Source organism: Erithacus rubecula, assembly GCF_903797595.1.
Source record: "Erithacus rubecula genome assembly, chromosome: 9".
Taxonomy (NCBI): Eukaryota; Metazoa; Chordata; class Aves; order Passeriformes; family Muscicapidae; genus Erithacus; species Erithacus rubecula.
The window spans coordinates 31,001,793-31,013,486 of NC_136660.1; the positions used below are offsets into that span (position 1 = coordinate 31,001,793).

An 11,694-nucleotide genomic window follows, 5' to 3' on the forward strand; every position below is an offset into this window, starting at 1 on the left:
AAGCAGGATCAGCCAGAACTGGCTTCCCAAGACCATATATATCCAGAGGGCTCTTGGCTATTTGCCATGTCTGTGGGCAACCTGTGCTCAGTCACCCTCACAGAGATAAAGTGTCTACTGATGTTCAGAGGAAATCTCCTGTGTTCAGTTTGTGTCCATGGACTCTTGTTGCCTCACTGGGCTCCATTGGAAAGAGCTTTTGGAGAGGGCTGACTCCCAGCAGGTTGGATCTCTTAGGAAAAATGCTGGGAGTCAATCCTGCTGACTTCTCCCTGCAGCACCAGGTACGTCCAGCTCAATTTCCCCTCTCTCACCAACCACATTTAGGTCCAGAGGTGTTAAGAGCTCTGATTATCTTCTTCCCCAAGTGTGCCACTGGACAGTCAGCTGCATGGATTTGAGTTACTGTATGAGCTGAGCACAACCCGTGCCCTGGGCTGGGGGGATGCAGGGGTGACGTTTTGGGGTGCACAGCAGGGAGGGTCTGTGAGGCTGTGGCAGAGCCATGTCCTTCTCTGATGGATTCTGGTGACGGGATAAGAGCTCTCTGCCCATTCTCCTCTTTTCCTCAGGGTACACCTCCTGTGGTGGCTTACTCCAGACATTGTCTGGCACCATCCAGAGCCCGGGCTACCCCGGCTCCTACCCCAACAACTCGCGCTGCGTGTGGCGCATCCGGCTGCGGGACCGGGCCCGCAGGATCCAGCTGCAGTTCACGGACGTGCAGTGAGTGAGCCAGGCCCGCCTGTGGGCTCGGGGGCCTGGGCAGCCTCTGCCCGAGCCTGGGCAGCAGGGCTGGGCCCCGCAGCCTGTGCTGCAGGCAGACCCTCCTCTCCCTCAGGCTGGAAGGCAGCAGCTGCTCCTATGACGCCATTGAGGTGTTTGATGGTGGCTCTCCCCAGGCCCTGCGCCTGGGCCTGGTCTGCAGGGACGACCATCGCACCTTCACCTCCTCAGGGAACCAGCTCACCGTCCTGTTCAGCAGCGATGGCAGCGTCACCAGCAGAGGCTTCCACGCCTTCTACTCCTCATTTCTTGACTTCAACAGCACCGCGGGTAAGGCTAGAGCTGTCCTTCACTCTTCGCCAGAGCAGAAGCTCAAACTCAATCACAAAGAGCTTCTGGTGGCTCTCAACACCTTGTAGGCATCTAGACCCTCTGGCCTCACTCAGAGGAATCCTGGCTCAAGGGCATTTTTCAGGATAGGATGTCCATGAAGCTGCTGCCTGACACTGTTTCTGACTTTCTACACCTCCCCCAGTGCTGCCAACTGAGCTGTCATAATTTTCCTGGCCTATGCTGTAGACAGAGGAATTGCCCTGGCACACTCATTGCTGCAGAGGCCAAAGGCTATTTCTTGTTTTCCCAAAATAGAGCTGATGTGCTCAGTCACAGTGGCCTCCTTTTGGCAGCTGTGCAGCTGTGGAGGAGCAAGGCTGGTGCTGCTCTCCGTCTGCAGTGCCAGATTCCCTCTGGATGATCTGCTTGACCATCTCCTCCTCCCAGTTTGGTGCCACCAGCAAACAGGATGAGTGTCCACTCTGTCCTACCCTGCTGACCATTAACAAAGGAGCTCAAGGCCCTGCTGGTGGGAGCAGAACCTGCAGAACACAAGCTGCACCCTGGGCTGGTGGGTGGAAGGGGAAGGCTTGGAGGTGCAGCTGCATGGGGACCTGCCATGTGTCCAGGTCGTGACTGTGGGTCTGGTGTTTCAGTGTCACTTCAGGAGCCCTTCTGGGGAAGGATGACCCCCACAGGTCTGTTTCTCTTAGGCAAAATGATAAGCATTCACCTGCTTCTCTCTCCCTACAGCTCCCACTACTTTGGACCAGACAACACCAGCCTCAGGTAGGTTTGGAGGACTTAGGTAAGTTTTTGAATTGGAGATTTATCAGCGTTCTTTTTTTGAAACAAAATTATTTTACATTTTTTCTCTCTTCCCTTTGGTCATCAATAATTGTAACAGGGGGCTCCTCTTTCAAGGAACAGTTGACCTCCAGAATTCCAGCCTCAAAAACTGTGCAGTTCTGTGGCAAATATTTGTGTCCTGCTAGTGCAGGCGCTGCAGATCAGCATTATCAAATCTGTTCAATGCAGTTAGCGTCTCCTAACCTGCATTCAGATATATATGAACCTAATGGAAGGGCCACTGAAGCTGATAGAAGTCACTATCTCTACATTTTGACATAAACCTCCCACAGACATATTCAAAACTCAACCCTAAAGGTGCATACATATCTTTTTCTTCTTGTATTTTTCTCTGCAGAATATTATTCTTGTGGTGGCCCGCTTTCCTCTTCATCTGGTACCATAGAGAGTCCATTTTACCCCAGAAATTATCCAAACAATGCCAACTGTGTGTGGGAAATACAAGTGAAGAGCAACTTCCTTGTCACACTTGTATTTAGAGATATTCAGTAAGTAAGAATTTATTACTTGGGAAGATCAATATATGGGACTGAAAACTCAGACTTACTAAGCAAAAGCCTGCTTGATTTCAAGGGTCTTTATCAAAGCTGTAAGTACATTTGGAGAGGAAAAATGTGTTCATTTTTGCTTATTTTGTCAAAAATGTGGCTGGCATCTACTGAGACAGAAATTGGAGGCTGTAGTTTTTATTCCAAAGATTTGACAGCCATATCAATCAAATGTATTCTTCTGCTATAATGAGTTAATCAGACTAAAAATCCAAACCAACAAGCAAACAAAAAACAAAGGACAGAAAAACAAAACCAAATCGTCTAAACCATTAAACTAAATAGTTTTGTTGCTCCCCAGGATGGAAGGTGGCAGATGCCTCTCTGACTATGTGGAAATCTACGATGGGTCCCTGCACAGTTCCCCCCTCCTTGGGAAGATCTGTTCTGGTTATTACCACTCGTACACATCGTCCTCCAACCTGCTGACCGTCCGCTTCCACAGTAACTCCCGAATCACATACAGAGGGTTTCAGGCCAACTATTATTCCACTCCAGCTGACGACAGCACCAGTAAGTTCTTTAAAGCAGAAACATGATCTTCAATTATTTCCTTATTGTTAATCTTGTTAATGTTGTTTTAAATTAGATCTGTAGTGTTTTCATGCAGACTCAAGTCCATGGTTTGGATTCTGAACTCGTTCTGTCATATCAGCTGCTTCTGCAAAAGATAGTGTTTATTTAACCCACTACTTACAACCTTTTTAGGTCACTTCACTGAGCTTGTAACATATTTTCTTTGCCATCCACTAGCACTGCTATGCTTGCCAGACTACATGCACGTGGTTGTGAGCAGATACTTCCTTCAGTCCCATGGCTACTCTGCTTGGAACCTCACCCTGAACGACCCCGTTTGCACACCCAACATTACATCAAATTATGTGGTGTTTGACATTCCATACACCTACTGTGGCACTGACAGAGAGGTAGGACTGAACGTTTCAACAAAGTGGGCAAATAATGGGAGGATATAAAAATTCAAACAGAAGAAGTTGCTTTGAAAACCAGCACAAGTTGAAATCTACCTGGGATCTGCAGGGACTGGAAATATCCTGGTGATTAGGGGTTGTCTTCCTGTCTCCTGAAGGAAAAGGTTTATTTGCACTTGCATTTCCTTCCTCTGCTAACAGAGCCCTTCCTTACAGACAGTTATCAATCTCCAAAGGAATAAGCTGTGGAAAGATACAAATACTTGGCATTTTCAAGGTCCCAGGCTGAGTGTGAGAGTTAAAAAAGTTTCAAAGCTTTCACTAAATAAGACTAATAATGTTGTAGTCAGATTTCAGGTTAAATAATTTGCTGGACCTGAACCTACACGTACTTAATGTTGTACAGGTTGTACTTAATTCTATTAAGTCTGCATTTATTGTGAGTTGCTTTCTAGGCCAAAATTGTGGGCACTGAATACCACATGAAGATTACAGATTCTTATCTTGAGAACAGAAATTACTAGATGCAGATTTTTCCACATCAGGCTTTCTGGGGAATAATGTTTTTACAATGTAAGGATACAGCAAAGTTTATAATAGCAACTATATGAATTAATTTTGCATTTTATTTTATGTGCCAAACAGGGAAACAACGACACAATCAGATATTCCAACGTCATTAGAGGGTCCTCTTCTGGTACATTAATCACAAGAAATAGAAATCTTCTCTTGCATGTCAACTGCAAGATGCTCCAGAACACGTGGGCAAAAACAATGTATATCGCAGACGATAATTTTGAAGTCAATGAAACCCAATATGAGAGATATGATGTAAACCTCACATTTTATGACTCTTCAAGCTTCTCACGGCCAGTGTATGACTCACCCTACCATGTCAGAATCAACCAGAATTTGTACCTGGAAGCTTCCCTGCACAGCTCTGATCCCTCACTGGAGTTGTTTCTGGACACTTGCGTGGCATCTCCCACTCGCCAGAATTTTACAACAAGACCTTATGCTATAATCAAGAATGGGTGAGTTCTTATACATTGCAATTACAGATACAACTGCCTTCAAACTCCTGTATCTCTCTTTTTTTTTTTTTTTTATGTAATGGAAGAATGTGAATTTAGCACACATTAATGACAGCTTCTAATTAATTAATGGACAAGGGCATCCAGGGTTTACTGGGAAAAAGGGGATGGATTGACCCAAAATATCACACACACACACACCCCACAGCTGAAAATAACAAGTAGACAAAATGGCTACGGCCAGTTCACAATGGATGATAATGATGATGATGATGATTATTATTATTGAAAAGGCAGTAGTGACATACCTCAGGTAAGGTAAATTTACCTTCACAGAATCACACAAAACACCATGTACCAGACATGACAGGCTGAGGAAAGGCAACGTGGTTCACTTCTGCCAAAGAAAGGCATTTTGGTTTTCCCACTTGCAGCTTTCTGAACCGTTTTCATGATGATTAAAAATCACTTCCCATGTCATATGTTTTATTGCATGTAAATGACTGACTGCAGCATGTATTCATGAGAGATTTTTTTTTTTGTTTCTTTTTAGATGTGTGAAAGATCCTACCTATTCTTCATATTACTCACCCTACAGACACACCCTCCGGTTTAAATTCAATGCCTTCCAGTTTGTTCGGAGCAATCCAGAGGTTTACCTGCAGTGTGAGCTGGTGGTGTGCAGGGCCTTTGACTATTCTTCCAGATGCCACCAAGGTTGTGTTCAAAGGTACAAGAGAGAGGCAAACTCTGATGAAGAAAGTGTGATTGTTGTTGCTGGTCCAATACAGCTCTGGGAACCTGGTTCTGAGATCGGGAATAATTATGGATCTGAATAAAACTGTCTCCTTTGACAGATAGCATCTTTAAATGCCAATTGAATTCTGGAAGAAATTATGTTGCTAGATTGCCAGAAACTCTAGAATAAATTTTAGGAATGTGCTTACTGACTCATGCCTGTTAATCCACTTTACATCAGTCATCTCCATATAACAAAAATGTGACCACAGAAGTTCTACGTGGAGTGAAATTTGTGCTTTTTGAGCTTTCTCTTTGTTGTTTGCTTTCTTAATGGTTAAACTAAAATGTTGAAATTGCAGTTTAGGTTCTAGAAACAAGATCTATTAATATACACCCAAGTCTGGATGTATTAGAGTGCAAGAAATCTGTTAATCTAGAATAGTATTTTCCAGCATTTTTTATGTTTTGGACATGACACAATGAGGGATAAAGCATGACCACATCTTTCCAGCTTCCCCAGAGCTGAATTCTTTGGTCATCCAGGAAAATATGAATTCAGCTGCTGGTCCATCTGATGTTTCCTGTGATAGTTTAATTTTTTGCTGTCAGCCCCTGGCAGTTGACAGAATCACAGAATATCCTGAGTTGGAAGGGATCCACAGGGATCACCAGCCCAGCTCCTGTCCCTGCACAGACACCCCAACAATCTCACCCTGGGTATCCCTGGGAGCTTTGTCCAAACTCCTGGAGCTCCAGCAGTCTTAGTGCTGTGCCCATTCCCTGGGGAGCCTGGGCAGTGCCAGCACCTCTGGGGGAAGAACCTTTCCCTGAGATCCAACCTAAATCTCCCTGACACTACTTCAGGCATGCCCTTGATTCCTGTCACTGGGCACTGGAGATTGCTGCTGTCCCTCACTTCCCCTCATGAAGAAGGGAAGATTATAATGAGGTCTCACTTCAGTCACTGTTTTCACTCTGGATGGGTTTCTCTTGAAGCAGAAAATGAAGAAAGTAATTCCACATCAGATTGTGTAAACCTTGCTAAACACCTGGTCACATTGTCTGAGTAATTTGGTGGATTGAGCAATTTCCTTTCACTGAGTAATTTTATTGATGATTCAAGATTAAAATCCAAGCCTGAGAGGCTTTCCTTGGTGGAGGCTCACTTCATGAAAAAAGGTGGCCTTGACATAACAACTCAACATTGAAGGAAGCCAAAAGACCAGGGAAAGTTTAACAACCCTCAAATTGGTTGCCACCCTGTAATACTGGGCTCTCTTATTTAATTATGGTACATGAGCCATAAATTCCCTCTTCTCAACATGGTTATCTTGATTCTGCCAGTGAAAAATACAGCCAGAACTGCTGTGATATCAGCACACCTTATGTCTATAACACCTCACATCTGTCATCCTGAGTGCCATCATGGGAACCAGCAGTGCTGGTGCCTTAAATCCTGGATTCTGTTTTCAGCCCCTCACTGCAAAATGTCACTGAGGTGCAGGAGCATGTCCAGAGAAGGGCAAATGAGCTGGGGGAGGGTCTGGACCACGTTTCATAAGGAGTGGGAGCTGGAAATGTGTTCAAAACTTCCCAAGAGTAAAAAAACCTTATATCAGATCTCAATGCCTTTCACTTATTGTGAATCACTGTGATAAAGTAATTGCACCACAGCCAGAGGAAATTTTTCATTTGAAGGCTTCTAAAGGGAAAAAGGGTTGGGAGATAACATGGGCTGAGGATTGAACTGGATGGAAGTTTAATGACACACAAGGGTTTAGTATCTGTGGCTTAAGACAGTGGAGTAGCTAATGGTTTCTGATGACTTTCTGTTGTCATGCAACCACAACCTGCAAACTTGCAGCAAAACCCCACGTCTCTGTAATTTCCCCCTCCATTAAATACTGGTGAATGAATAGAAAATATATCAATGCCCCCAAAGAGATATTTTCACTGTCATATTTGCATTAAGGCCTGAAGTTCTCCTCACCTTTTCTTGGCTATGTATAATAAGTCTTTTCCAGCTCTACATAAAATGTTAAGTTTAGGGCGGATGGTGTAGTCATTATAGTGCTCTTAGTAAATGCAAATTATGATTATTAATAAACTATATCTACTTTCACATTTTCTTTTTTTAACCATGCTTCCCTGAAGTGCTCCACCACATCTTATTTGAAAAGGCTTGTGCTATCATTTATTTCTCTTCCAAGGCTGCTGGTCACTTCAGTAAAAGCCCATATTATTCTTCTTAGCTCAAGTGCTTGCTTCAAAACTACACCAATCTTGCTACACTGTAGGGTGACAGCTACAAAGAGAACAATGGAATAAGTCAATGGCTATTGTCTTTTTCTTTGTGAAGGGATGACTCACCCATTTTTATGACAGGACAGAGTAGATTCATTGTGTTGCTGTATTCATGAGGACCAGAAAGACCAAAGCCAGAGCTGCAGCACAGTGAAATCCTCAAGAAATGCACACAGGTCAGGGATGAGAATAGGATATAGCAAGAGATGAGATATTTGAAATTCTAACTTGCATACACAATGCAGAATCTTTTCAGAGTACTTTGAACATTTCTATGGATCTGATCTGTTCTGGGCCCATATTTTTTGAGCTTGAAGTCAGTCTAATACATCTGAATATCAATGAAAGCCATAAAAATATATTTTATATCCTCTCATTTTAAGATGTCTCCACCACTTTTTCCCCTTTATTTAGGTGAATAGACAAATACAAAATTCATCTTTTCTAACAAAGAGGTGTTTGCTGAAGTGCCTGGCTTAGGCAAGCAAGTCTTGCCAGCTTGTTCCAGCAGGATAGTGCAGCCAACTTCTAGGCTCTGCTCTTCACACCAATTCCTGGTTATTTATTTAACAGCAAACACAGCATGGAGCCCACCAGGCAGGCCTCATCTCTGTCTTTGAATGGTAAATAACAAAACCTGCTGCTTGGCAAGGCGTGGCCATGCCCCAGTTGTGCCAGGCTCTGCACTGTGCAGGAGGGTGTGGCACAGTCCTGCTTGGTTTGGGGAGTTCTCCAGTGTGGAGGCTGAGGTATGTTTGCCCTCAATATGCAGTGTCATTGTGAAATTTATAAACTGAGAGCTTCACTTGAGCAGTGAGTATTTCAGCAAATATCTTCAGGACAGATTTCAAGAAGTGTGTTGGAGGCCTGATCATGCAGAGGTTAAGGCAAACACTTTACTGCCCCAGTGGTTAAAAAGAAACTTGGACACAAAGATAAAATATTATGGCCAAAGGATTAGTTTCAAATATATTTTCAAAGTTCATGGGTCATTAAAAGACTTCAAGAATACATAATTCTTATCAAGTTGTGAGAACAAAGAAAGAAATAATGAGGCTGGCTAAGGGCAGACATAAAAACACATTCTTGGAAAGAGACAGAACGGGTAAAAGCATTTAGACAAAATGCTGTATATACGGCCAGTTTTAGCTTTCTGGAGAAGGACTTTGGAGTTTATCAGCTTTAAAGTGTCATAAAAGTTGAGCAAGACATTATAGATATATAATAAGATTGGTGTAGAGAAGTAACTGCTGTGAAACTACTGAATGACTGATTTCTGTTTCTTACTTGATAAGATCTTTCACACAGATAGAAATGCATATTACTTTCCTCTGTCCTTCCCTTAGGTTTAGATGTATATCACAAAGCACCCAGCAGCAGCACAGCACCTCTGATGGATCCTCTCTTTTGAGCACCAGTGGCTTTTCCTGCATTTCAGTGTATTTGCACATGAAGAGCTGACTTTCCTTGAGCTATTCCCTTTGGCAACTGGCAGCATCATTTCCTTCCTGCTGGTCCTTCTGGCTAAAAGGCAAGGTCAGGGCAAGAAGGTGAACAGATGATAACACTGAAGAGAGTTGGAAGTCTTGGAGCCTAGTTGCTTTCTGTGTTCTTTTTGCCTCAGATTCCCCCAGATCAGGTCCTTTTTCTCCCAGTAAAACTCAGAAAAGGAACTGGCATTAAATGCACACTGAAGCTAAAAACACTTTAAAGCACTAAGGAGGATTTGAATAGAGAAGTATAAAAAGGGACTGGAAGTCAAAAGCCAGGTTTGAGGATGAGTTATAATGCAGTGGGAAAGAATTCAGCTGCAGGGTCACTTGAGGCAGGAGAAGATATGGCCCAATAAGAAACATCATCAAGGTTATTCTCACACTCTCTCCCAGAAACCCTTCCAATACAGGCAGTTCTGACTGTGGGGGAAATTCATTCATGATGTGACAAAAATTCATGTGTGTCATCTCAAGGGAAGTACTGGTCTGTTCATACAAGGGGTTTTGAGGACATGAGACCCAGGACACCACCCGAAAGTCAGACACAGGCACAGGTGGTGTAGAGATTGATTTCACCTGCACATGGCTTTTCAGAAGTTGTCTGATATTTATTTTTGCCACTTTCTTAGACTTAAAGCTGAACATTTTTCCTTTTGTGGGGATGAAGCAAAGGAGATTAAGAGTAAAAGTCTGATTGCTGGGTGCTCTCCTGGCAGTGTATGGCCCATCTGGTACAACACAAAATGAATAGAGACAGATACAGGAATTGAAGTCCTGCAGAGCATTTCTGAGCAGATACAGAGAGATTAATTTTGTTCAAGCTCCCTTCTGCAATAAGCATGGCAGAAAACCAGCCCACAGATCTATAGCATAGAGTGTTATTGTAAGTCAGTCTTCCTATTCCTTTGTTAAACTGAAAGAAAATGATTGATCAATGAACATAGCAGAGCTTTCTATAATGTTTAACAGCTCTAAGAGCCACTAAAAATGACAACTGTGATTGAAAAATTCAACACTTTGAAACTTCATTTTTGACGGAAATAGCATTAAAGACATTTAGTTTTTAACTATAACAGTATAATTTATTGAACACTTGTTCCAGCAAGCAGCTGATCTCTGAAAAAACAGATTATGCATTACTTGAGGCTGATTTTTTAGACAAATGTCTTAAAGTTTCCCATGTCTCAAGAAGGAACAACCTTCCTGTGCACAGGAAGATTGCAGAGACAAATTTGATCCCATATCCTGATAAGTAGTCAAGAGCCAAGGCAAAAGTTTATTCCTGATGTGAGAATGGCAATGAATTGATGATCTGCTACCAGGAATACAGTCTCATAACTTATAATTTTTGCAGAATTTTATGGTCTTTTGTTTTGCATAAAATTTCCTGCTGCTCTAATCTCAGTGTGTGCAAAAGATAAGACAGATAATGTGAAGTATGTTTTGTAGATTATATTGGAATTCTAGGCTCTACAAATCAAATGTGCCTGTTATTAAGGTGTAGGTCCTCATATGAATTAAAACCCACTTACTGGAAGTGCCAGAAATGCACCAGTAAAACTGGTGAGACCCAGGAAGTAGCCTGGCATGCTCATGTGTTCATGAACCTTGCTAGCAGACTTAATTACTTAATTACAGTGGATAAATTTAACCACTGTGCATTTAGTCCTCCTCAATTGTTGTAACTCTTTGATATTACCCCTTAATTTTCACAGAAAATATTCACATCTGTCTCAAAGCAGCTATGGCTGGACATTCTGGAGATCCTCAAGTACATCCCTTTGCTCAAAGCACGGTCAAAGAAAACAAGGTGCTCAGGACTATGTCCTGTTGGTGTGAATATCTTGAAGAATTGAGAAATATGTAAAATTGCTGGGCAACCTATTCCACTGCTTGTCCAGTCTCAGTTTATTGTACTTTAGTTCATGCCCATTGCTTCTCAACCTGCCACCAGGCACCACTGAGATGAGCCTCGCTCATTTTTCAAGAATTTTGAATCAGGACTGACCTCATGACTCTCTCCCAATGGCAGTGATCACTCCACTGAGCACACAGTATTGTTTTTGCTCTTGTCAGGCAGTCAAGAGCAGTAGAGCTGTGAATAGCAATGTTCAGGCTTCCATTTCTTTATTAATATGTGAGTACAATTGGTTGTATTTAGCATTGTCCTTCAGTTTGTTTGCTCTTCTCAGTAATGGCTGTAACAGCTTCTGATTCTGTTTCTGGACTCTGGCCTTTTGTCTTTCTTCCCTCTATGTGGGCACTGTGAATCTTTGAAGGAAGAGCACTGTTTATTCCCCTTGTTCTAGACCCAAGCTGTGCTTTCCTACAGAAGGAAGGTTGGAATACACCAGCAGAAATACTGAGTTATGTCCAACTATTGCAGTTTGATTGCAGCTGGTCTCGTAGCCAAAATAAACAGAGAGATACAGCCTGGATGGGATGTAATGAAAACAATACTAACCAACAGCAGGCCTGTTTCTGGCTGACCTCTCTTTCTCCTCATCAGGTGAGCAGAAACAGTAGAAATGCAATATAATGACCCCAGCAGACAGGACTGTGGGCTGTCGTGTCCCTAAGACATTTACAACTCCATTAAGATTCACTAAAACCAACCAAGGAAACCAGCTCAACAGGCCTCTTGATTTCAATTCATCCTTCTTTTCTGTTTTATAAAGTGTGTGATTCAAAGGATTGAAGGGAGTCCTTCTGGCAG

At 42.8% G+C, this 11,694-nt stretch overlaps 1 protein-coding gene across 1 annotated transcript; it reads left to right on the forward strand.

The window, feature by feature from the left end:
* The first annotated feature begins 2,239 nt into the window (after positions 1 to 2,239).
* LOC306804800 (scavenger receptor cysteine-rich domain-containing protein DMBT1-like) lies at positions 2,240 to 5,930 on the forward strand. The gene is made up of 5 exons (XM_079311867.1): positions 2,240 to 2,417; positions 2,779 to 2,990; positions 3,231 to 3,403; positions 4,052 to 4,440; positions 4,994 to 5,930. The coding sequence occupies exons 2-5, from the start codon at positions 2,780 to 2,782 to the stop codon at positions 5,277 to 5,279; spliced, it is 1,059 nt and encodes a 352-aa protein (XP_079167993.1). The 5' UTR covers positions 2,240 to 2,417; position 2,779; the 3' UTR covers positions 5,280 to 5,930.
* The last annotated feature ends 5,764 nt before the right edge of the window (positions 5,931 to 11,694 follow it).

Coding starts and splice junctions, on each gene's coding strand:
- LOC306804800 (XM_079311867.1), top strand. CDS start 2,780: ATGGAAGGTGGCAGATGCCTCTCTGACTATGTGGAAATCTACGATGGG. Junction 2,991..3,230: donor TCCAGCTGACGACAGCACCA/GTAAGTTCTTTA, acceptor GCCATCCACTAG/CACTGCTATGCTTGCCAGAC. Junction 3,404..4,051: donor ACTGTGGCACTGACAGAGAG/GTAGGACTGAAC, acceptor TGTGCCAAACAG/GGAAACAACGACACAATCAG.